At 42.1% G+C, this 26,783-nt stretch overlaps 1 protein-coding gene and 2 long non-coding RNA genes across 4 annotated transcripts; 1 reads left to right on the plus strand and 2 right to left on the minus strand.

Moving 5' to 3' along the window:
* Positions 1 to 4,411: 4,411 nt before the first annotated feature.
* Positions 4,412 to 14,636, minus strand: LOC138957545 (uncharacterized). Of its 2 annotated transcripts, XR_011453074.1 has the most exons (6): positions 14,155 to 14,636; positions 13,578 to 13,673; positions 9,727 to 9,821; positions 8,971 to 9,033; positions 8,537 to 8,630; positions 4,412 to 4,825 (listed from the first exon to the last, which is right to left on the minus strand). It is a non-coding gene; the product is annotated as an uncharacterized lncRNA (long non-coding RNA). The 2 variants fall into 2 exon arrangements; XR_011453073.1 differs by lacking the exon at positions 4,412 to 4,825 and having other exon boundaries at positions 8,383 to 8,630.
* A 20-nt stretch (positions 14,637 to 14,656) lies between these two features.
* Positions 14,657 to 16,443, minus strand: LOC138957544 (uncharacterized). Its single transcript, XM_070328646.1, has 4 exons — positions 16,432 to 16,443; positions 15,534 to 15,737; positions 14,751 to 15,482; positions 14,657 to 14,662 (listed from the first exon to the last, which is right to left on the minus strand). Exons 1-4 carry the CDS (start codon positions 16,441 to 16,443, stop codon positions 14,657 to 14,659), a joined length of 954 nt encoding a protein of 317 aa, XP_070184747.1.
* Positions 16,444 to 22,287: 5,844 nt separating this feature from the next.
* On the plus strand, positions 22,288 to 26,422 carry LOC138957546 (uncharacterized). Its single transcript, XR_011453075.1, has 4 exons — positions 22,288 to 23,133; positions 23,720 to 23,788; positions 24,928 to 25,021; positions 25,995 to 26,422. It is a non-coding gene; the product is annotated as an uncharacterized lncRNA (long non-coding RNA).
* Positions 26,423 to 26,783: the final 361 nt, after the last annotated feature.

Consider the following 26,783-nt stretch of genomic DNA (forward strand, 5'->3'; position numbering starts at 1 on the left):
TGTTAGCAGTTTTGCACCTTTCAATCTGTCTACTTTCATGAAATGCATATGATTACACTATACAAATTCATCAAAGTCTCTAAAAACATATTTCATTGCACCAACCCGGCGAATTTTTCTGTCTTTTCATTCACTCTTCCGATAAAAATTCCGATTTTCAACCCTTGACAACAGACATTTCTGCTCGCCCAACGCGGGAACGTCGTATACCGTTTGAACAGCAGTTCTCTCCCCTGTGTCATTCGGCGGTTATTTTCGGTTAAATATGGATTCTCCTGGGGAAACCCCCCTATTTTTCAAACAAGCAAACCACAGACACTTTCCATATACGGGGGTATGACGTAAATACCTGGCCACGATTGGTCAGATAGGCTCGCGTGGCTTTTCGCGTTTTAAAAGTCGTCTGCTCACCGCGTTTAGTTTTCGACTGAGTTTGCTTAGAAAAATGGCACGTGTGAAAAGATCAACGCTCCGAAAAACACATCATAAAGGCAAGTGTACGAGAAGACAACAACTGAAGAGTTGCAGAGACAAGAGAACAACTAAAACACAATCGGTGACCAAGCGCACACAAACTGGATCGACCGCTGTGGCATGCAGATCAATTTCTGCGTCAGGACTGAGAGTGTGTTCTTGGCGGTTTGACGCGAAAACAATTCAAGACGAACACATAGGCCTACACAGCAGCCACTGGTCAAAAGCGACAGGTCCAGAGGCTTCCCAAACAAGGAGATGTCTTGTTGATTTGGAAACCTTTGATGGTATTGACTTGTAAACGAACTTTGTTGTCCGCAACGTAAACAGCCAACGCTGTCACCATGCCCAGACTCAAAACAGAGACACGGCCTTGCAGTGTACGCGCATGTGAGGAAGTTGTTCCAGGTACCGCTGGATACCTTGCCTCCAAAGAAAGCGGTCAAACGGATTATGGTCTCATCAGGCAAGCCGTTTATTCGTCCAGACTCCTTGATATGTGGGCTAGGTGCTCAACAATTTAACAAATTTTGTGAAAGTTTAGATTTGGTAGGCATGGATCACAAAACCTTCCAGAAGAAAGCTGATAAACTCTATCAACGACTTGATGTAGATCTACTGGAGGAGAAAGTATTCAGTGAGGCTGTCCGTCAGGTCAGACAGATACACGCAACGCACAATGGAATGACACTGTCTGATGATGGTGTTCTTGATATCAGTGTAAGCTACGACGGATCATGGCTGACCAGGGGGCACTCGTCCCACATTGGAATAGGGTGTGCTGTAGTCTAGACGTGCTGACTGGAATTTGCTTTGACGCTCATGTTATGTGCAACTACTGTCATACGTTTGCCAGACAACTGGAAACAAACTTCTCCAGGAGAAACCCCTGGAGTATGCTGCCTGGCTGGTAAAACAACTGGACATCTGTGACAAGAATTTTGCAGGTGAGTGCGTAGATCTAAACAGTATGTGTGTATGGTGCGCTTGTGAAGACGTTTGTTGAAATGGGATGATAGTGTGTTGTGTTTGAATTTTACATAGATCTGTAAGTGTTTGTGAAAATGTGTGTCAGTGTTTTGTGTGCGCTGTCTATGTGAAGTGTACGTGTGTGTGTGTGTGTGTGTGTGTCTGTGCGTGTTTGTGTATTTGTGTGTGTTTGGGTACTAATCCATGCATAGTAATACATGTACTGAACAAAAACAATGATAGCGTCTATGTTGGTAGATCTGTGGCTGATTGCCGTGTGTGTGTGTGTGTGTGTGTGTGTGTGTGTGTGTGTGTGTGTGTGTGTGTGTGTGTGTGCATGTATGTGTGCATGCATGTGTGTGTGAGTGTTTGGGTACTAATCCATGCATAGTTATACATGTACTGAACAAAAGCAATAATAGCGTCTATGTTGGTAGATATGTGGCTGATTGCCTTTTGTGTGTGTGTGTGTTTGTGTGTGTTTGTGTGTTTGCTATTCAGTGGCTGACTTTGACTGAAACGGTGGTTTTATTTTTAGGTTCCAGTGGCATCATGGAAGTCGAGGCGGCTCGGGTTCTGTGGGGCAGGTCAGTGTCGCAGCACAATCTGCGATACACAGTTATCCTGTCAGACGGTGACACAAAAACCTTCCAGGAACTTTCCAAAATAAAGCCTTATGGAGATCAAGTAACCATCGAAAAAGAAGAGTACATCAATCACGTTTCCAAGCGTCTTGTAACAGCGCTTCGCAACCTTGTGACAGACTGCCGCAAAAAAGGAATCACTTTGGGAGGGCGAGGGTATGATCAGCTGACTCTGAATACAATCAGGAAGTTGACGATATATTATAATCGGGCAATTAGGGGGGGGGGGGGGGGGGTAAGACAGTTGCAGACATGAAACGGGCAGTGATGGCATCTCTGCGTCACGGCTTCTCAACAGATGACAAGCCACAGCATGACTTGTGCCCCCATGGTGCCGCGTCATGGTCCTTCTACCAGCCCCCAGGACCACATGCAAAACTCGTCCATACACCTCTCAACTTCAAAAAGCTGAATCCTCCTCTAGAACCAGTTTACCAGAGACTGACGAAAGATCAACTGCTTCAGAGATGTGTGTCAGGAAAAACCCAAAACTCTAACGAGTGTCTCCACAGCAGCGTTTGGGTTCGCTGCCCCAAGGACAAATTTGCATGCAAAAATCGCGTACGGTTTGCAGTCGTCACAGGGGCTAGGGAATTCAATTTTGAACCAGCGGCTGCTCTCAACACTGCACAGTTCTACGGCTTTACAACAGGCTGTAACATGAAAAGACTAAACAAGGCTAGGAGTGTAAAAGGGTTCTTGGCAGCCTCAGGTTCAAGAAAGATCAGCTAAACAGAGACGCGACACTGTGCGTGCAGCTAAACTCAAAAGACAGGATGAGCTCATTAGACTACAAGGGGGTGCAGCATATGCTGCTGGGCAGTTTTAGGTAAGCCTGTAGTTACCAGGTGTCTGTGAAAAATACCTGAACTATGTTAACATTGATTTGGGGTGAATAAAAGAGCTTTGAAATGTTCTCGGCCTTGTTTCTCTGTTCAGCGTTTTTGCATGACCTGCTTTCTAGGAAACTGTTTTTCTTCAATCCAGCTGTTCAGAATGCAATGAAACTTAAGGGACATGCTTATCAGAGGACAACCTGTGGAATGACAACAGGAATTTTCTTTAAATTAATAAATAACTGTTCAGGCGGGTCATATTTACTAAAATTGTGCTGAAAAACATGATAATTCATCTAAAAAAAATATTTTATCAGAACTATTCATCCTAGGAAAAATCCCTGTTGTCATTCCACAACTATGGACTCCTACATCCTACATACAAAAAATCACATTCCTATGATTTAAGGGGAAGCTAAAAAACGTGTTCCTAGCAACCCATTTTGGCAGTTGGAGATTGCCGTTTCCATGGTAACGGACAGTGACGGTACTGAAAACGTTATCCGTTTTGAAATCGTATATGCCTTACCACTTCATAAACATATAACATTAGCCTATGGTAGAAGTAAATACAAATTTAGATTTTAGTGGCTCCCTTTGCCTTAAGAGTGTACAAATAGTACTACTGAACCAAAATCATCCTGTTTCTTTACGTTTTGAGCAATTCAATTGGTCTTGGTTTTTGTTGACTCACATGCAAAGCAAAAGTGAGTCTATGTACTCACCCGAGTCGTCCGTCCGTCCGTCCGTCCGTCCGGACGTCCGTCCGGAAAACTTTAACGTTGGATATTTCTTGGACACTATTCAGTCTATCAGTACCAAATTTGGCAAGATGGTGTATGATGACAAGGCCCCAAAAAACATACATAGCATCTTGACCTTGCTTCAAGGTCAAGGTCGCAGGGGCCATAAATGTTGCCTAAAAAACAGCTATTTTTCCCATTTTTCCCATTTTCTCTGAAGTTTTTGAGATTCAATACCTCACCTATATATGATATATAGGGCAAAGTAAGCCCCATCTTTTGATACCAGTTTGGTTTACCTTGCTTCAAGGTCAAGGTCACAGGAGCTCTTCAAAGTTGGATTGTATACATATTTTGAAGTGACCTTGACCCTGAACTATGGAAGATAACTGTTTCAAACTTAAAAATTATGTGGGGCACATGTTATGCTTTCATCATGAGACAAATTTGTTCACATATGATCAAGGTCAAGGTCACTTTGACCCTTATGAAATGTGATCAAAATAAGGTAGTGAACCACTAAAAGTGACCATATCTCATGGTAGAAAGAGCCAATAAGCACCATTGTACTTCCTATGTCTTGAATTAACAGCTTTGTGTTGCATGACCTTGGATGACCTTGACCTTGGGTCAAGGTCACATGTATTTTGGTAGGAAAATGTGTAAAGCATGTGAGTCGTATGGGCTTTGCCCTTCTTGTTTTTAAAACATTTGATTCCTCTTCATTCTTCTCAAAAAAAAGCTTTCATTGCGATAAACAAAACATTACTGGATAGACGTTTTCTTGGAGAACGTCTGTATTAGCAAGCATTTAAAGTAGGAGGACGATATGGAACGTACGATAAAAGGATGTGCTTTAGCTTTCTGTCTCATCATTTATAAATGTTGCCCTTCAATCACACACACACACACACACACACACTTTTGATCCAGCTCCAACCATATTTCATAAGGCTTTATTCAGGGTTGTCTCTTGTTCTTAAACATCCGATTTCTAAGCACACGTCTGTGCTGAGAATATGAACATGAACCGATATGAACATCAATGTCAGCCGCCTTTTTATTATGAAATAATGTTCATTTGTGTTCCAAACACTTCCGAAGAATACTTGTTGGTGTGTCTTCAGTCGCCCTGACATCATCACAACTCGACCCTGTCCTGCAAAAATACAAATATATACAGGGTGACACCCAAACATTCAACCCAAACAAATGCTTATTTCTTTTACATCTGTTGACCGAATTAGTTATCTTTCTTTTTTTCTTTCTTTTTTTTTTGTGGTCCCTGTCCTGTCCTGTCTTGTCTTGTCATGCCTTGTCTTGTCTTGTCATCCCTCTATTGGCCTACTGGCAACCTTTTCCTAACTTGTCTTGTCTTGCCATGTCTTGTCTTGTCTTGTCTTGTATTGTATATACATTTAGCATACATTTGGGTAAAGGTTTGCGAACAGGTAAGGGGTGTAAGAGAGAGAGAGAGAGACAGAGACAGAGACAGAGACAGAGATGGTGGTGGTCTATGTTACATTACACAGGTCAACACAGTTGCAAGTTCATAGGTTAAAGGCTGCCCTTTTCGTAGCGTTCATTAATTAATTCCTATTGTTTACATGTGCCAATAATGTTATAAAACTGTACCTAAGGGGATATAATAACGATTGGCTGTAGCTTTCGAAAACAGAAAAAATTATTTCAGTATTGCAAAGTGGTGTTGATAGTGTCGAATGTAAACAGAACAGTCTCAAAGTGAAAGTGGATGTTTTCCGGAAATTGCGAAGTTAACAAGAATACAGAAAAGCACGCTTTCCTGCTTAGCACAATCCGCTACCGCGCTAATCTGGCGTGTCAATATCACTACGTTTTGCACGTGGAAGGTGAGCGATTTCCTTCACGCGGGGATTGACGAAGCTGTACTGTCTGTGTTGACGGTCTAAAAATAGCCCAAGCCCTGGAGAACTGTTTCTAAAGATAGCAATAAACTTTATTAAGAATTGATTATTTCTTGTAATTGGTATAATGACTTCAAACCTAAAACTTTGCAGGAAGCTTAATTTATACATCCCCGCAACGATGGGAAAAGCCCTGGAAGTAAGTAAACTAATTAAATAGGACTTTGTCAGCCTTTAAATGAGGGGTTATTGTGTATAGTGAGGAAATAATTTTCTGATGTATTTTTAATTCATTATTGGTGTTTTATGCAAAACGTTCGGTCAATATTGAAAGTTAAAAAAAAAAGTACTGCCCTCACATTAATACGAAGGCGGGATCACAGCTGGATAAGAAAAGGTACGGCAATTTCGACCCGGAGGTCTCTTTCAGGGCGCACAGAGGATGAGACAACACAGGAGGAAAAAAAGCCACAGATAATAGCACACGGAAGGAACGATTACAGCAGTTATAATTAAATTACTTTGTGGGTCAGGGTTTTTTTAGGAGTACAGGGGAAACCCCTTTTAAGACCTTAAAAAATGTGAGAAAATCAAGTCTTAAAATGGAAGGGGTCTAAAAATGGGGGTAATTTACAGAGGTTATGAACAGAACATCTTCTTCTTCTTCAGCGTTCCAGAAATTCTGGTGACGTGTGAGCTTGTTTGCCCATTTGGGTTCCCCACACTATACTCTGAGAGCATAGTCAGCTTCACTCCGCTTTCGTTGAGTAGGCATGCTGGGTATTTTCGTGTTTCCATAACCCACCGAACTCCGACATGGTTTACAGGATCTTTTCCGTGCGCACTTGGTCTTGTGCTTGCGTGTACACACGAAGGGGATTAAGTCACTAAGCAGGTCTGCACATAAGTTGACCTGGGAGATCGGAAAAATCTCCACTCTGAACCCACCAGACGGCAGCGACCGGGATTCGAACTCACGACCTCCCGATTAGGAGGCCGACGTCTTACCACTGCACGCCACTTCACCCGTAACAGAACATCTCAAGAAGCAAGATCTTAAAAAGGAGGAAGTCTGAAATGAATGGGTCCGAAAGGGGGGTTTACCTGTATGTATTAGGACTGGGTGGCCGAGTGGTAACGCACTTGCGCTCGGAAGCGAGAGGTTGCGAGTTCGACCCTGGGTCAGGGCGTTAGCAATTTTCTCCCCCCTTTCCTAACCTAGGTGGTGGGTTCAAGTGCTAGTCTTTCGGATGAGACGAAAAACCGAGGTCCCTTCCGTGTACACTACATTGGGGTGTGAACGTTAAAGATCCCACGATTGACAAAAGGGTCTTTCCTGGCAAAATTGTATAGGCATAGATAAAAATGTCCACCAAAATACCCGTGTGACTTGGAATAATAGGCCGTGAAAAGTAGGATATGCGCCGAAATGGCTGCGATCTGCTGGCCGATGTGAATGCGTGATGTATTGTGTAAAAAAATTCCATCTCACACGGCATAAATAAATCCCTGCACCTTGAATATGTGCGCGATATAAATTGCATAAAAATAAAAAATAAAATCAAAAATCAAAAAATCCCTGCGCTTAGAACTGTACCCACGGAATACGCGCGATATAAGCCTCATATTGATTGATTGAATAAGACCACCCCTGACATGCGGCACATACCAAATATCTACAAGTGCTTTGTGTGAACAGTAAAAAAAATTGTTTTCCTTTTTGCAAATTCATTTCATTAAACACAACAACAACAAAATTCATCAAATTCCAGCTGAGCAGAACGGCTTTCACAATTGTGACCCTCCACCACGAAATGAGTCGCATGTCACCTGGCGCGGTTCTGCGCTAGGCTTAATATAAGTCCGGGGAGTGTCTGGTAACAGTGCGTGGGTCACCTTAGTCACAGGCTTATAACTCAAACAGTTTTTGCTCTTTTCTAAAACGGTTTTCACCACTGAATAGAGCATAAAAAACTCTTTATGAAAATGTACAAATATGAAAATCATGCAAAGGTGATATGCGACTCATTCCGTGGTGGAGGGTCACAATTATCACTGGGCCTTTACAGGCATGTTCCTCACCACATTACCCAGCATATCAGACACCACATGTTTGACTAGGTTTTTACATGGGAACAACAAGACTATACAGGATGGTAAAAAAAAACTCCCTATTTTCTTTTTAATCACATTTTTGACTGCGAAAAAAAAAAGAGATCAAAAAGGAAATAGGGCGCTTTTTTTTAGACACCCCTTTTTACGTCCAGCTTCTTTTGGTGGAGATTCAAGTTACAGACACATGTGAAATTCATTGAGCAAAACGGTTCCCACTATGCACTGCCACAGAACACAACCAGGTTATTAATGTGCGGTACAGTGTATAATTATGTTTGTGAAACCCAACTCCTGTGATATGAGAGGGTAAATTTACATAGTGCAATATCATATTTGACTGTATCCCTTTTATGTTTTATGTTTTATGTGTGTCGTCCTATACAATTGTTGTTATAATCGTTTACAGGCAGACAGGGTGTGCCGAAGAAAAATTTCCATTTTTATGTAATATTTTAATGGACAATAAAGTGCTGTTATTGTTATTGTTATTGTTAAAAAAAAAGTAAAAGGATGCCCTTCTTTTGTTTAATTGGAGCATCTATGATGTCTGACATTTTGGTTCTAACGGTAAGCAACGTATGTTTAGACTCTAATAAGGACAGTTTGTCTTGTCAAAAGCCTCATGCATATTCCTTCCTCCCCATGCAAGACTTTATTTTATTTGAATATCTGCCTTTATAGTACAAAAATCAAATAAAAAGGTCGCACCCTGCGCATAGCGACAAAAATCGCAATTTTACCAAGAAAACCTCACACTCTTTATGTGGAGAAAGACCCTGACTGTTGCAGTATGTTATGCATTTGAAAACATCTGAAATTGTGTACTTGAATTCTACAGTTTGATCAGTTCTGTGTGTTTAAAAAGTTACCTTGATCATTCTGACATGCTCTTGCTCAAATCACATCCCAGACAATATTGTAGACTCCATTGATAGACGCTGTGGTGCATGGGAGAACTGCATTCTGAGGAAACGAAAAAAATATACACTGAGGAAGAACAGTCACAACAACATTTGCAGCAGCAACAGGCTATATAATTTTATTCAAAGAACACTTAAATAAGGTAAAATGAAAATCAGTGTTGTGTCAGTAAATTTGATTTGGGGGAGATGGAAGGATTGGGGTGGGGGTTTAGAGGCGGGGATAGAAGGATAGCTGGGAACCGGGGAAGGTGGGGTGGCTAACACAGTTTGATCATGTAATGACTGGTACAATGTTTAATATATCTAAAAAGGCAGCAACTCTGTAATGCATTATGTGAACCAACTTCTCCATAAACTAAATAAAGATCAGTAAAAGTTACCTCTTTCATTCTGGAATCTTTTTGGTCCCATCACAGCTCAGACGCAGACTCAATGGACAGATACTGCAATGATGAAAAAAACACCAGCATTTTAAGGGAAAACAAGAATTATGCAGAGAGAAAAAACAGTAATGAGTAAGAACAACAGCAGCAGCAGCAGCAGACTCAATACTCTTACTCTACATAACACTCTCACTGAATGACTGATTCAGTAACTAAATCCCAGTGAAGTGCAAGTGATCAAAATTACTGATGTAAAAACAGAGAGAGAGAGAGAGAGAGAGAGAGAGAGAGAGAGAGAGAGAGAGAGAGAGAGAGAGAGAGAGATAGAGAGAGAGAGAGAGAGAGAGAGAGACAGAGACAGACAGAGACAGACAGACACAGACAGACAGACAGGCAGAGACAATGCGAATGTGTGTGTGTGTGTGTGTGTGTGTGTGTGTGTGTGTGTGTGTGTGTGTGTGTGTACATGGGAAATGCAGTGCCATTGAAAACAAACACTTGCTTCATTTAAATATCAACAGTTATACAACATAAGAGGCACTAGAAAAGTTGTACATGAAAATAAATGTTGCTCTTGCTGATGGAAAAAGAGCAGGGGGAGAGGGTCGATGTTGCTTGCACTTGCAGATAATTATGCACTAACATCCAGCTGTTTTTCTGGGTGTACTGTAACCCTGTAATGTTTAAGCAGAAATGTTTGTGGATCACGTTATGCTTCTGCTTTTAGATCAGTTTGAGTATTTGCAATATTACCTGGATCATTGCGGCATCCTCTTGATCACATCACATTTAACACTTTAACCAATATAGACTCCATGGGCAGACGCTGAAGTTATTACAAGGGCATTCTGAAAAATGACAATACAAATGCAGAGATGTAGAACTTTACATTACACTTACAGAAGCAACAACCAGAGAGCTGATTTATACAGGTAGAGAGAGAGAGAAAGAGAAGAAGAAGTAAAAGATAACAAGTCGCGTAAGGCGAAATTACTACATTTAGTCAAGCTGTGGAACTCACAGAATGAAACTGAACGCACTGCATTTTTTCACAATGACCGTAGTCCGCCGCTCGTGCAAAAGGCATTGATATTGATGAGCCTATTTAGCGCGGTAGTGGTTGCGCTGTACTGCATAGCACGCTTTTCTGTATCTCTCTTCGTTTTAACTTTCTGAGCGTGTTTTTAATCCAAACATATCATATCTATATTTTTTTGGAATCAGGAACCGACAAGGAATAAGCTGAAATTGTTTTTAAATCGATTTCAGAAATGTGATTTTAATCATAATTTTCTCATTTTTTTCAGAGCTTGTTTTAAATCCAAATATAACATATTTATATGTTTTTGGAATCAGAAAATCATGAAGAATAAGACGAACGTAATTCGGATCATTTTATAAAAAAAATAATTTTAATTACAATTTTCAGAGTTTTAATGACCAAAGTCATAAATTAATTTTTCAGCCTCCAAGCTGAAATGCAATACCAAAGTCCGGCCTTCGTCGAAGATTGCTTGGCCAAAATTTCAATCAATATTTATTGAAAAATGATGGTGTGACAGTGCCGCCTCAACTTTTTACAAAAAGCCGGATATGACGTCATCAAAGAAATGTATCCACAGAATGAAAAAAACGTCTGGGCATATCATACCCAGGAACTCTCATGTAAAATTTCATAAAGATCGGTTCAGTAGTTTACTCTGAATCGCTCTACACACACACACGCACAGACACACACACACACACACACACACACACACACACACACACACACACACACACACACATACACCACGGCCTTCGTCTCGATTCCCCCTCTATGTTAAAACATAGTCAAAACTTGACTAAATGTAAAAAGGGTCTGGGGATATCATACCCAGGAACTATCATGTAAAATTTCATAAAGATCGGTCCAGTAGTTTTCTCTGAATCGCTCTACACACACACACGCACAGACACACACACACACACACACACACACACACACACATACACACACACACACACACACACCACGACCCTCGTCTCGATTCCCCCTCTATGTTAAAACATTTAGTCAAAACTTGACTAAACGTAATGAAGGGTGACTGGGAAAGGCACGGACTTAATCCATATTCTTGCCGACTGAACTGGGCTTGAGGCCTTCTCAAAGGGGGGCAATAGACCTCTTAGTTAGTAGTTTTTATGAAGAAAACATTTGCATGCATGCCTGAATTTTTATATTTAGTCAAGTTTTGACTAAATATTTTAACATCGAGGGGGAATCGAAACGAGGGTATGGTGTATGTGTGTGCGTGTGTGTGCGTGTGTGTGTGTGTGTAGAGCGATTCAGACTAAACTACTGGACCGATCTTTATGAAATTTGACATGAGAGTTTCTGGGTATGAAATCCCCAGACGTTTCTTTCATTTTTTTGATAAATGTCTTTGATGACGTCATATCCGGCTTTTCGTGAAAGTTGAGGCGGCACTGTCATGTCCTCATTTTTCAACCAAATTGGTTGAAATTTTGGTCAAGTAATCTTCGACGAAGCCCGGGGTTCGGTATTGCATTTCAGCTTGGTGGCTTAAAAATTAATTAATGACTTTGGTCATTAAAAATCGGAAAATTGTAAAAAAAATTAAAAATTTATAAAACGATCCAAATTTACGTTTATCTTATTCTCCATCATTTGCTGATTCCAAAAACATATAAATATGTTATATTCGGATTAAAAACAAGCTCTGAAAATTAAATATATACAAATTATTATCAAAATGTTTTTTTCGAAATCGTTTTAAAAACACTTTCATCTTATTCCTTGTCGGTTCCTGATTCCAAAAACATATAGATATGATATGTTTGGATTAAAAACACGCTCAGAAAGTTAAAACGAAGAGAGGTACAGAAAAGCGTGCTATCCTTCTCAGCGCAACGAATATCCCGCTCTTCTTGTCAATTCCACGGGCACTGCCTTTGCCACGGGCGGTGGAGTGACGATGCTACGAGTATACGGTCTTGCTGCGTTGCGTTGCGTTCAGTTTCATTCTGTGAGTTCGACAGCTACTTGACTAAATATTGTATTTTCGCCTTACGCGACTTGTTTAATTTTTTTTAACAAAATGTAATAGTCCCGCTACCCTCAATCAACTGGTGCAACGGAATCTGACAATAACTGAACAGATCGTGAGATATAGGGGGAAATTGAAGTACAAAGGGGTCCGAAATGAGCTATACCACTTACAAACACGCATACACTGGTTGTGTATCTCATATAAAGTCGGGGTAAAACCCGGGAACAATCCCTTTATGGCTTTGCCGTGAGGGCGCAAATGGAATTCTCTCTCGCCACGCTTCTTGTTGAGTACAGGAGCCGGTTTCATGGACTCGCAGTGGTCACTCTTACTCTTGACTAAATGTAACAAGTCGCGTAAGGCGAAAATACAATATTTAGTCAAGTAGCTGCCATTTTTCAGCAAGACCGTATACTCGTAGCATCGTCAGTCCACCGCTCATGGCAAAGGCAGTGAAATTGACAAGAAGAGCGGGGTAGTAGTTGCGCTAAGAAGGATAGCACGCTTTTCTGTACCTCTCTTTGTTTTAACTTTCTGAGCGTGTTTTTAATCCAAACATATCATATATATATGTTTTTGGAATCAGGAACCGACAAGGAATAAGATGAAAGTGTTTTTAAATTGATTTCGACAATTTAATTTTGATAATAATTTTTATATATTTAATTTTCAGAGCTTGTTTTTAATCCGAATATAACATATTTATATGTTTTTGGAATCAGCAAATGATGGAGAATAAGATAAACGTAAATTTGGATCGTTTTATAAATTTTTATTTTTTTTTACAATTTTCAGATTTTTAATGACCAAAGTCATTAATTAATTTTTAAGCCACCAAGCTGAAATGCAATACCAAAGTCCGGGCTTCGTCGAAGATTACTTGACCAAAATTTCAACCAATTTGGTTGAAAAATGAGGGCGTGACAGTGCCGCCTCAACTTTCACGAAAAGCCGGATATGACGTCATCAAAGACATTTATCAAAAAAATGAAAACAAAAATGTTCGGGGATTTCATACCCAGGAACTCTCATGTCAAATTTCATAAAGATCGGTCCAGTAGTTTAGTCTGAATCGCTCTACACACACACACACACACGCACACACGCACGCACGCACACACACACGCACATACACCACGACCCTCGTTTCGATTCCCCCTCGATGTTAAAATATTTAGTCAAAACTTGACTAAATATAAAAAAGAGAGCATAGAAAGAGAGAGGGGGTGGGGGATGGGGCAAAGGGAGTGTGTAATGTGACGTGAGGAAGGGGAAGAGCAATGGAAAATGAAACTCTCAGTACTTTTAATTTATATTAACAGTTATGGAACTATTTGAGCACTCCCCATAACCACAAACAAAGTACAGACGGCAACATATGTTGCACGGAAGGGTGGGGGTAGTTGGACTGGAGAGTGTTGTTATTGGTTTAGGGTGGTGCTGGGGCGGAGTGTGTATGTAACTTGATAATAATAAGCATGATCAGTTAGAGCTAACAACTATCTTGATCTTCACAGACATAAATTGCACAATGATTTCACCAGCATGTACCTTTATTTTTGCCCTTGAGTTAGGTGGAAGACAATGTTGAGTGGTGAACGCAAGTTGTATTGATCACTGGGTCATCCTGCGGTCCGGGCCATTGATCTGCACATTGCACCAGCACAAACAAACACAATGTTATGATCTCAATCAGCCTGCATGGTCAATCATGAATCTAAGAACACAAACACTGTCCAGATCTAATTGAAAACGAGATCATCATTACTTGGGAAATTCAATGAAAATCTAGCAGTCAACGAAGCAGATAGATCTGTCCTTGCGATTGTTGTTGCAAGCAGATAAATGTGTGAACTTCCTTATCTCAACGTTATCATTCAACATATTGATATTTTGCCTGATGGATGTTGTGCCGATGAGATAAACAAACAATCAAAATCATAAACTTTTGAAGAAAAAAATTAAACAAATTGAGCAGAAAGAATCTAGCTTACTGCTGTGCTGATTTCGACAAAATCAATGCGTTTACATGCCGAAGTCATTCCTGCTTTTATTCATATCATACTAGATGATCCTAATGCACAACAATACGAAAACGAGCTCAGCGAAATGAGTAACACTGCCTCACCTGCACAAACACAATCGTGACAATGCTGCAGAAGCGACGGTCGTCTACGACTGGAAATTTCGAAGTCGAACAGCGGCGTTTTTTCACTCTCAGCGGTTGTCTTGCTCGGAAAAGTGAAAAGCTTAACTTGAAATCGAACGGAAGTCACCATTCTACCTTTTCGTTCAAGCGTTGTTTTTATAAAATCTCAGAAAATGTAATTTTGACTTGGGTGATTTCGTCCGCCATTGAGATTCAGTTTTTCAATAATTTGTCTTCCTCCTTGGCAGAAGAGTCAAAGGTTCGGCCCGATCTTCAAGGTTTCCAAGACATGACTTGCAAACCCCGAACCTAGTTCGCCGAACCCCCCAAACCTAGTTCGAAAACTCAGGTTCGTCTGGTTAAGAACCAAGACAAGTTCGCCGAACCAGTCTTGAGGTTCGCCGAACCCCACGAACCTAGTTCGCGAACCAAAGGTTCGTCTGGTTAAGAACAGCCTTAAGGAAGCTGAAGACCCAACTGATCAGCACTGGATTGACGTCGAACTCCAGCAGCTTCCTCATCATGAGATGAGGCTGGATGGTGTTGAAGGCGCTGCTGAAGTCGATGAACAGGACCCTGGCGTAAGAGGAGGGCTTCTCCAGGTGGGCGGAGACGTTGTGGACGAGGGTCAGGATCGCATCTTCAGTACTCCGGTTGCGGGTGTATGCAAACTGAAGAGGATCCTGATGGTCCTCTGTCTCCAACCTCAGCCTCCGAAGGACCAACTTCTCAGCGCACTTGAAGGGGATAGAGGTGTGCGCTACGGGCCTGTAGTCGTTCAATGTCAAGGGATTGGGCTTCTTGGGTACAGGAACAAGAATGGAGCTCTTCCAGATTGCAGGGATGGAATGTTCGTCGAGGGACCTCTGGAAGAGCTCGCGGTAGACAGGGGCAAGGGAGTCTCCGCATTCCCGTAGACGTCTGCCAGTGATGTTGTCTGGGCCTGCGGCACTGCGTGCCTTGACCTTCTTGAAGGTCGACCGGACTTCGTCGGTGGTGATGATGATGGGCGTGGACGGGCGGCTGAGCACCTCCTCCATGACTTTCCGTTGTTCTTCGCTGAAGTTACGCTGATCGAACCGGGCATAGAAAGTGTTCAGCTCTCCTGCCAGCTTCGCCTCATCCGTCGTCTTGAGTGGGACTTTCTTCGGCTTGTAGGAGGTGATGGTCTGGACGTCCTGCCAGTACTGCCTGGAGTTGCCCTCTCTGAAGTTATTCTCCAGCTTGGTCGCGAAGCGACGTTTGTCCTCTCTGATCTGCTTGGTAAGTTGCCGCTGGACAGCCTTCACCTCGTCGCGGTCACCGCTCTTGAACGCCTACCCTTTCCTGTAGAGCAGCCTCTTCAAACCCGGTGTTACCCAAGGCTTGGTGTTGGGGTAGACTGTGCAGGACTTGGTCTCAAGAACAGTGTCCGCGCAGAAGGCGATGTACGCCGAGGTGACGTCGGCTGTCGCATCGAGGCTGGGATCAGAGAAGATGCTCCAGTCTGTAGACTCAAAGCAGCCGCTAAGAGCCTCTGACGAGTCACTGACGATAGCAGTTGATACATCTTGCTGTAGCCTCTAAGCATTAGAAGATAAAACATTGAACACTGTTTATGGGATTGCATCAAAGTGCAAAATCTTTAGATGGTCACTTCAAACACAGTGGATGTTGATACTTCCCATAAACTGAACTTGGTGAAAAACTGCACTAAACATAGCGAACAGGCAAATCCTTAAGAAAAGGGTCAATGACCAATCTTTAAAATCCAGAAATGTGTCCTAGACATTGCACCTGAAGTCTTACTGACGGGGGTTGCATAGAACCGCAAAGCATACACACGACAACAGGAGACACGATACAACACAGCAGCAGAGACTTTTTGAATTAGATCTCTTTGACTAACATTTGAAAGCGATTTCACATCGATATGAGGTGGAATCAACGTGTCTGCAGACACACTGGTTTACACAGCTACAGCAAAGAGGTTCAAACGTATTCGATCCGACCATGCGAGAGAGGCAGTAGGCATTATTGTGTTCTTGTGTTTTATTTTCTATGTATTCGTGTGTTCTGTTTTTCTTAACACAGGTTGAAAATTCACCCATGACATAAACAACACAAACAAACACAACAATAAGGGTAGAAATAACAAACTGAAGTTTGTTCCTATCTGCATTCTGTCCCCTGTTGTTTTAAGTCGTCTGTGATAGTCCCTGTCCCCAAGAAACCCCGTGTCGCCCAGCTTAATGACTACCGCCCAGTCGCACTCACATCAGTGGCCATGAAGGTTTTTGAGCGGATCGTTCTGTCCTACTTAAAGGCATGCACTGGTGCCTCACGTGACCCTCTCCAGTTCGCTTATCGGGCAAACAGATCGGTTGAGGACGCTGTAGCGCTAGGTCTGTTCCACATCCTGCGTCATCTGGAGAAGTCACGTTCATACGCTAGAATCTTATTTCTCGATTTTAGTAGTGCTTTTAATACAATTATCCCCCACATGCTGTTTGACAAGCTGTCAGCCCTGAACGTACATCCGTCCATCTGTCATTGGGTTTTAGACTTTCTCTTAGACCGTCCACAGGTAGTCAAGGTGAACGGTTCATACTCTTGCTCAGCCACGCTGAACACAGGGGCACCCCAGGGGTGTGTGCTTTCTCCACTTTTATTCACACTTTTCACGAACGACTGTGTATCATCAGATCCATCTGTGCTGGTTCTGAAGTTTTCAGATGACACGACAGTTGAGGGGCTGATTTCCAACGATGATGAAAGTGTGTATAGAGAGGAGGTGGAACAGTTGGTTGGCTGGTGCTCTGACAACAACTTAGAGCTCAATGTCTCTAAAACCAAAGAAATGATTGTAGATTTTAGAAAGAACAAACTCGCACTCACCCCTTTAGAGATCAACGGTGAAAGTGTTGAGCAGGTCGACTCCTTTAGATTTTTAGGCACAATCATCTCGAGCGACCTCACATGGGACAAAAACACAGAGCCCATCATCAAGAAGTGTCAGCAGAGGCTTCACTTCCTTAGACAGCTGAAGAAATTTAGACTGAACCAAGCCATCCAAAAGCAGTTATATAGGGCCACTGTAGAAAGCATTCTGTGTTTTTCAGTCACCGTGTGGTTTAGCGGTGCCAGTGCTAGGAACAAGGAAGAGCTGGAGCGCATTGTCAGACAAGCGTCTCGTATTGTGGGTTGCGAACTTCCGTCAGTCGCCTCACTGTACAGCTCACGTTTAGCAAAGAGAGTTAGGGGTATAGTGGCAGACTCATCTCACCCAGCCGGCCATCTGTTCGAGCTCCTCCCGTCAGGCAAGCGCTTCCGCGCTCTGAAGAGCAGGACTTCTCGTTTCAGAAACAGTTTCTTTCCTGAGGCAGTCCTTGCGGCCTCAATGGTGGATCGTTCTTAGATCTGTTAGATTTGTGATATGTGTCAGTTAAAGTTTTGAAAGGGATCGAGTATCCTTAAATGAAATATCTTAATAGATATAAGGGTTGTGTCATTTGAATAACTGTGTTAGCATGTACTCGGATTTATTATATTGATGACTATATTTTTAGATATGATTTTAGGGAATTCATTTATCTTTATCCATGTAACCTGTGATTACTCCTGTCAAATTGGTGCTAAAAGAACAACCAGTCCGTTTTGAACTGTCTGGTTGGTGTACACATGTAAATAGGCCCAGTGAAATTGAACACTTTATCTGTACATATTTATTATGATATATGCGGGTGGAAGGAGTGTGAAGTTTGGATGAATACACCATAACAAAATCCTGTGCTTTGCATTTGGTAAATAAACTGTTTGACTTGAAACTGTTTGACTTGAAAACTAGTACAACTGGTTGCGTGTTTTGCCAAGACAATTAAGAGCCATCTCGATCAACGGGTTTGGGACAGCAACGACTCAGTCTCGGTGAAGACTGATACAGTTTATTCAGTCTTGATATTTCAAAGGGATAATATCTAACAAGAAAACTGTCTCAAATCGCCATAAGAGCTATACAGTTCAGGCTGGGAGTTGTAATTATGTGACCACACACCAGGAATACCTTAAAATAAACGTTTACTCAAATTGAAAACGGCTGTGGTTTGAGTAGGAATCCCAGACTGTAATTCTGATTGTGACGCTTTTCTGTGTGAGTCCTAATTTTCGTCCCACCTTTCGACCCTGAGTATTTCATACGCTATTCCTAGAGATACCGATTTGAAATTGAGCCGAAGGCTACAGAGTTCGTTATAGGAGTTGAATAGATGACAATACACATGAGGAAGGTCTTAAAATTAGTGTTTGAGCGTTCTATTTTTCAAATGTGAATGCTGTGTTTAGTAGGCATTGCAGACCGTGATATTCTCCAACGGTCATTGTGTTTGTTTCTGTTATGCGAAGCGTTTTCGCCCTGTATGACACGGAATTTGCATGCGTAAGCTAGACTGTAGGTTTGACTTCCCCAGTCCAACGGTCTTAATCTGCTTTGACGAATGGGTATCTATAAACACTAAATAACTAATGATGACGACCGGAAGTCCGGACTCCTGACAGGAGAGCTGGGCAAGGCAAACCCCTCGCTGATTAAAATTTACTTAATTATTTGGCATAGTTTCTGGGCAGTTTTGAGCAAATCATTGCAGGTGTTTCTAAATTACAGTACAGCGAATGTCCCTTGCACTTTTTGAAGTTCAAATCGTCAGAAAGTTTCCAAAATGGCGCATTCGGTATACTATCTTTAAGCTAATCTATTGGCTGAATGTTGTAATATCGCTTTCATCCGGCGACTTGTTTGAAACTGGAAATAATCGGACTCCCTTTTCATTTATTTTTCATAATCACACAATGTGATGCGGCCTTACAAAGTCAAGGAAAACTTGAATGGAACGATCCAAGTTTAAACACGAGAAGTGCATTGCGAAATCAGTTGCAGTTTGTTATTGCACAATGCCATAAAATAATAAGAAGAAGGGGATAGAAAAGGCCACGAAAACAGCTGTACAACCAACTTAGACAAAATAATTGACCCCCTGCCAACGCCCTCCAACATAAAAACTACGGAGTGAATACAAAAAAAAAAAATGTGAAAGCCAATGAAACAAAAAAGTTGAACTAGTCTGGAGAACAATAGCCCAGCTGGTGGTACAAGATGTCCTGTCGCTTGTCTTCCGGCAGATTTGTAAACAATTGCAGAAATAATGGAGTTCGGAGCTCCGAGTCTGGAGGCTGCACCCCAGCATCCTCTCATCTTAACACCCACTCGCTCCCGTCGGCCCTCTCCCACCCCTACCCCCAGGCTCCCCCCTCCATCTCCTATCGTACTGTCATCCCCCACACCACCCCCCAATCTCACACATGCGAACTTGTCTTTCCATCCCCCGCCTATCCCTCAAGGCTGCCCTCAAACTGATTTTAAATCAATGTTTTTGTCGATTTCGAGAGAAAAATAATGTTCATTTTTTGGAGAGATCTAAGTTTCAGTTTCAGTTTGCTTGTCCGTCTTGTGTGTGTGTGTGTGTGTGTGTGTGTGTGTGTGTGTGTGTGTGTGTTTGTTTGTTTGTGTGGGTATGTAAACGTGTGAGTGTGTGTGCGCATCTGGGAAGAGAGAGAGAGAGAGAGAGAGAGAGAGAGAGAGAGAGAGAGAGAGAGAGAGAGAGAGAGAGAGAGAGAGAGAGAGAGAGAGAGAGAGAGAGAGAGAGAGAGAGAGAGAGAGAGAGAGAGAGAGAGAGAGAGAGAGAGAGAGAGAGAGAGAGAGAGAGAGAGAGAGAGAGAGAGAGAGAGAGAGAGAGGGCCCTCCTTCTTCACCCCCCCCCCCAAAAAAAAACACAAAAAAACAACTAACCTCTGCAAGGTGATTGCAGCTAATTTCAAACCAGCCTTTTACCAATTTGTTGCCATTTTGTCCCCAAGAGAGAAACATCTAATTGTTCAAGATCCCTTGAAAATGAGCCCCCTCGTCCTTGTTTGAAAACAAGCTGCACGTGCAGGTCGTTTAAAGCTTTCGGTCTGTTTGTGCGGGTACATGAGGGGAGAGGGAAAGATAGATGAATAGATAGATATAGATAGAAAGATAGATAGATAGATAGGTCGATGGATCGATAGATAAATATGAGGGATAGATTGATAGACAGATAGATAGATCGATCGATAGAGGGGACGAGAGAGAGAGAGAGAGAGAGAGAGAGAGAGAGAGAGAGAGAGACTGAGAGAGAGAGACACAGAGAGAGAGAGAAAGTGAGTGAGTGAGTGAGTGAGTGAGTGAGTGAAAGAGGAAGAGAGTTAGTGAGTGAGTGAGTGAGAGAGAGAGAAACGAAGAGAGAGAGAGAGAGGGAGAGCGGGGGGGGGGGGGGGGAGTGAGAGCCTGGTAGCCCTCCTCCTTCACAAACATAGACAGAAAGAATCGCACCCAACCAAACCACTACAAGATACGTATGCACACCTGTTTACAAACCAGTCCTACCAATTTGTTGTCATTTTTTCCCCAAACGGGAAAGATCTAGTTGTTCACGATCCCTGAAGCTTGATCCTCCTCGTGCTTGTTTGAAAACCAGATGCTCCTGCAAGCCATTAAGACTTACAGCCTGTCTGTGTGGTGACGAGAGGAGCTTCAGTAACACAAATAGATAGATAGATATTTCCGTCCCCACCTAGCCTAGATTCCAACCCCGTGACCAAAGCCGGGAACACAAGTCCAGTGCCGGTGTCACGAACTGAAACCTCTGCTGAACAATCCTTCTCATTGCGGTCAATGCGCATGCGCCAATCTTGGACTTAAAAAATGCGACCCTTTGACCGAACGAACCATGGGTTAGGGTTATAGGGCTAGGATTAGGGTTAGGATTAGAGTAAGGGTTAGGGTTAGGGTTAGGTTGTTCACGACCTGATTAAGCTCCCCATTTTAGCGCATGCGCATTGACCGCAATGAGAAGGATTGTTCAGGCAGAGTTTTCAGTTCGTGACACCGGTTCTACGAAGAGATACGCCCCCCCCCCCACCCCCACCCCCCAAAAAAATAAATAAATAGGGGAACAGAGATGCATAGTAGAAAGAGGAGGAGGCGAAGAGGCGGAGGAAGAGGAAGAAGAACAGGAAGAATAACGGGAAGCGAAGAGAAGTGAATCAAAACAGAGAAGTTTACCTCTGGCAATTGGCGCTCCGTCTGCAAAATGTCCATTCCAACTCATTCTTCTTCCTTCCCTCTTTCTCTTCTGAAAAGCCACAACTCAGGTTCTTGAGAATCTCTTTAAAAATGCATTACCTCCTCTTTAACCGTTTCCACGCCAGCTGCTCCTGCAGTGTATTACAATGCAGCGCCTGCGTGTCTTGGTGTGAGAGAGTAGTAGTAGAAGAAATACCTAGAGGACATACTTAAACTGAGGATTACAGTGAAACGAGCACAGAGAGAGAGAGAGAGGAAGAGAGAGAGAGAGAGAGAGAGAGAGAGGAGAGAGAGGGGGGACAAAGAGAGAGAGAGAGAGAGAGAGGGGGGGGGACAAAGAGAATGGGAGAGGACAGAGAGAGAGAAAGAGAAAGATACAGTGGGACAAAAAGAGAAAGAAAGAGAGAGAGAAAGAGAGACAGACACACAGACACACATAAACGGAGACAGGGAGCTATGGTTTTTTTTTTACAAGAAAAGAACACTATTTTCCATGCAGAGCAGAGCAATGGTTTCTGATAAATAAATACCTTCACCCACATATAAAGCATTGCAGGAAAAACTGAAACCAATAATATAACAACCATGGCACACGCAAGAACACGCGCAAGGCCGACACCATATTTTGTTGAGAGGCAAAAGAATAGGAGATGGAAAGATTTTTTTAAGATGTCTTTGTTTGTTCTGCCAGCAAAGATTTTATCCAGAAATCGCCGCTTTTATCTGAAAACCCGGGGCTGAATGCATAAACTTTTCAAAGGCACGGAGCCATCGTTGCGAATAATTGATGCATTTTGCTATTGTTCCAGATAAACAGCCTATGTTCTGGAGTAAATACGGTTGAAGTATTGCCGTCTGGCATCGGGAAAATGGACACACTGGGTATTGTTCGTGATAAACAAACTTCGTTCTTGAGAAGGAATCGCGAAGGAAGATAAAGAAAGAAAGGTTAGAGAGAGAGAGAGAGAGAGAGAGAGAGAGAGAGAGAGAGAGAGAGAGAGAGAGAGAGAGAGAGAGAGAGAGAGAGAGAGAGAGAGAGAGAGAGCACCCATTGCACACCGGTTGGACCGTACATAAGGTAACGTTAAATTATGCTTGTGCAACGTATGTGGGAGTATCACTTATAACCTCAGGGTATCTCTTATCCTGTTGCGCATCAATAGACTAGAGACAGCGCTGGTTAGACTAAAACATGGATCGGGAACTTCAGTACGTACTTAGGACTACCGCGGCTGTGCTTGCAAGTTTGGATAGTTCTTTCTTTCTCATTTGATCCGAGTTTTATCTGTCTCATTAAATGCCATTTTTCTACCTACTACACATATAATTTTCCTAATTGATTCCCGAAGATAAGTTAGTTTCGCTTCCACGTTTCGGTTTTCACTAATTCAACATGGCCGGCGTCGGCAATGCATCATGATCTTTGATCATCATCTTCTTCCGAAGAGGACTGGGTTCTTGCGAACGTCTCAGAGTCCTGCGGTTGAGTCACTGTTACCGATAGTGGTTAGCTCCGGCAAACAGGGAGATTAAAAAGGTGGGGAGGTTTAAAACTATGCGGTACAGGGGAGAGTGCGTTCAAGGGCGGGCTCTCATGCCCGACTGCACTGAGGAAACTGTGGCCGAGACGGGAGCGAAGGAGGGGCCTGCTTCGGCCGATGAACAAAGAAACTGTGATCGAACAAGTATGGTGTTACAAGGGGAAAGACCCGCAAAGTGAACTTAGTTGCCAAAGCCCGAAGTGTGACGACGGACTCGGTTTCCAGCAACTGTCCACCGACTCAGCGGCAAAATATGAGTTGACACGTCCGAGGTGAAAGGTAATCGTCTCTTCTTATTAGAATGAAGGTCATTGTTTATGACTAAAATACAGTAGAATCACATAATGCACGAAGGAATGGAACATGTACATGGAATAAGATTGTCCGTCCACTAAGACACATTCCTAAAGGTGGAACCAACATCCTGACGGCTATGCAGAGGAAGTGTTCTTTTTAAGAAATGCATTCAAATAAAACAAATAGGGAAATGCCCACTGAACAGAAACACCCAGGCTCCTGATTTTTGGTATGAATCCAAGTTGAGAGAGATCAGCTGAGCTAGGATTTTACATGGAATAAGATCATCCCTCCACTTGCATACAATGTATACAACCAGAAATGAAGATACAGTGTGCTTGATGTGGTGATCAAGTGACATTTTGCTATGAATGTGTTTAAGCAACTAGTAGCTTCTTCAGCGTTAATTCATTAAACAATCACTCTTATTCTTAGCACATAGAGCACATTGAATGAGTGTGTGCATGTGTGTGTGTGTGTTTGTTATTGCAATGTAAGACCTTATAATATAAATATACACAAATTATAACACATGCTGGGATTCTAAATATGTTCTGTTTACTTGCAGGTCTCAGTTATTACCAAGCCCTGCCTCATTCTTCCCGCAACACTGACATGGTGCTGTTGTAGAACACAAGTAAGTCCTTTGATCATTTCCAAAATACACTAGTGCAATAGCTTGTGAGTGCAACTGGTGGTAATGAGAATATTTTACCACAAAAGGCTAAAGTACAAATAACAGATTTATTATGTTGGAAAAAGAAGTAAGCCAGAGCAAGTGATTAGTGTACCAGTTAGCTAGGGTGTGTATTATATAATTACAATTTACAGTCAGCATAGAATGTTGAGGACAGTCTAGAATTTTTCTCGCCCTGTGAATTCAACTGCAAATCAGATGGCATGAAGAAATCAATGTTATATTATGCTCTGCATTGAGTGAACCATCTCCTGTCATTCTGAGTGACACATCTCTTTAACTGAAAAACATGCCAGTAATTAAATCCAGGCTACATGGGGATGGAAAATGACCCTGGCAATTTCAACCTCTGAATGATTGTGTCTTTGTGTAGCAGGATTATGGATAGATCTTCACAAGCCTTAGTTCATTTGTCTGTACATGTGTATCATGTATGGCGGTATAAGTTAATACTATTAGTCAATTTCAAATAGCAGAGTTATTTTCAGAGCTTTCTAACTTCAAACCCTGTGGAATCTATAGTTTGTAATAAAGGGTATTTTGACTTTGACTCCGAGTTTCTTTCTTGCAAAGTCATTCTTTTCTCATTCAAGGGACTAAACCACTACATGTACTGATGACTGCCTGCATCAGGGTTATAATTTATGAAGAAGTCAAAATGCACAATATATATCAGTTTACAATTTAAAGGCCCACTTGCCTTGTCACTACAGTATAATGTGGCTATGCTTTAACATGGAATCCCTCATCTTGGCCACATACAAAAAATTATATATTCAGTGACTGCTTGCTGTGGTGAGTTAAAATGTGTGATGAAATATTTTCACAAAAAGGTACCAGTGTTGTTAACAAAACTAATTCTTTAACAAACAAACAAAAACCACTCTGCACAGAGAGCATTCAAGCTGATCTATGTTGCTATTCGTCCAAGTAGAGGGATGATCTTATCCCAAGTAAAAGCCTGACAAGATCTGAGACTGTGAAGCAAAATGTTTTTACATGGTAAAGTAAGCCTTTAACGAGCAAGTATGTCTATTGCACTGGGTGTTTTATTATTATTGTATCATTTTTTCTTTCAGGTAGTCTCTCTTTAAACTGACTTTCTACACCATGGTGTCTCTGGCAGTGTTATATTGGCAGAAGACAGTTGGAACTGGATTCCTCATTTAGATGGTAGGCATGTTTTGGGCTTTTGTGTTGCTTTGGTGTATGTGTGTGTGTGTGTGTATGTGTGTGTCTGTTCTATACCAGAAATAAACACACTGTTTGCTTGCTGTGGTGAAGTGACATTTTGTGATTTTTTTTTTAAATGAGCTAGTACAGTTGTAGCTTTTACAGCATTTATTCATAACACAATCGCACTTGGCGCAGAGAGCAACCAGACCGTTCATTGTGGGTATGTGAACAAGTTAAGAGATCATGTCTTATCCCATTTTAAAGCCTGACCAGATCTTAGACGGTGAGCCAAATTGTTTTCATGAGAAGGAATGTGCCTTTCAGAGAAATCTATTAACTACAGTATTACTTTACAAAACATATTTTAAGAAATGAAATGTGTTACAAGTAACAGCCATGGGGGTGATAGCCTGTAGGTGGAATAATAATCTTCAATTGCCCAGAAATGATTGTTATCTGGTCAAGAAATGCAAAGCATTTTGATGTTTGTGACGATTAGTTACTCTTTATCACGTTTGGTCCCTGATTTTGCTGTCCTTGTCTGCGTTGGGCAGGTGTGCGTCCATGATGTCATTGCTATTGAAACTAATCTGTACTGCAAAGTAAATGTACCCGTACATGACGTACATGGCAGTTGTCAACCGGGGGCCAGCCATGACTGGGACTGATGTATCCACAGGCACTCGACACCAGGTGGGCGGGGCCAGTGGTTGGGGTGTGATTCCCTGCCTTACACCACCACAAAGTGTAGTATCAGCAGACAAGACTGAGCAGAACTTCTGCCCCCCCCCCCCCCTCACCAATTGACCACTCAGTGCCATGTGCCTGCAGCTGTATCATAAACACTTTGTGACAATAGTTGTTACCTCCTTAGAACAGATCTTGTGATGCTCCTCAGTCAGTCAGTGTTTGATGGATGCTAACTGGTATACTTGACATAGTGTTCATATGAAAGTTTTATGTGTTGCAGCTCATCCAGATCACAGGTACACAAAGGAGCTGGTTACAGTGATAACATAGGCACATGGAACTGCTTATGGACTACTTTAGAAAGTGAGCGGTTACAACCAAGACTCTTCCGTCAGGAAGGTCTGCGGAAGGGTGCTTGATCTGTTTCCTCGGACAGGCTTTTCAAGACTAGGTAGGTTAAACCACATGATTGGGCTTTAATTATGAATGCACTTCAAAATTCACTCTATTTCATTATCTTGTACAACCCCCCGCGGGTTAGGGGGAAGAATTTACCCGATGCTCCCCAGCATGTCGTAAGAGGCGACTAACGGATTCTGTTTCTCCTTTTACCCTTGTTAAGTGTTTCTTGTATAGAATATAGTCAATGTTTGTAAAGATTTTAGTCAAGCAGTATGTAAGAAATGTTAAGTCCTTTGTACTGGAAACTTGCATTCTCCCAGTAAGGTAATATATTGTACTGCGTTGCAAGCCCCTGGAGCAATTTTTTGATTAGTGCTTTTGTGAACAAGAAACAATAACAAATCTTCAATAGTACTGACCAAAGAAGAAGGTTTAATTGTGTGATCATGATTTGATACATATGCTTGACCCTGAAGATGTGTTTTATTTGTTTTGTTTCAGAACAAAGTTTGGTGAAGTAGAAGCTACCGCTGTAGGCTGGTGTAAGGCTGAAGAAGAACCTCTGACAAGTCCCATTTTCAAGCAACTGAGCACGAACCCAGGTACAAGACACAGAGCTCTCTTTCTATCGGTCTGTTATTCATAGAATGACACTAACAGTGACACA

Source organism: Littorina saxatilis, unplaced genomic scaffold, assembly GCF_037325665.1.
Source record: "Littorina saxatilis isolate snail1 unplaced genomic scaffold, US_GU_Lsax_2.0 scaffold_665, whole genome shotgun sequence".
Taxonomy (NCBI): Eukaryota; Metazoa; Mollusca; class Gastropoda; order Littorinimorpha; family Littorinidae; genus Littorina; species Littorina saxatilis.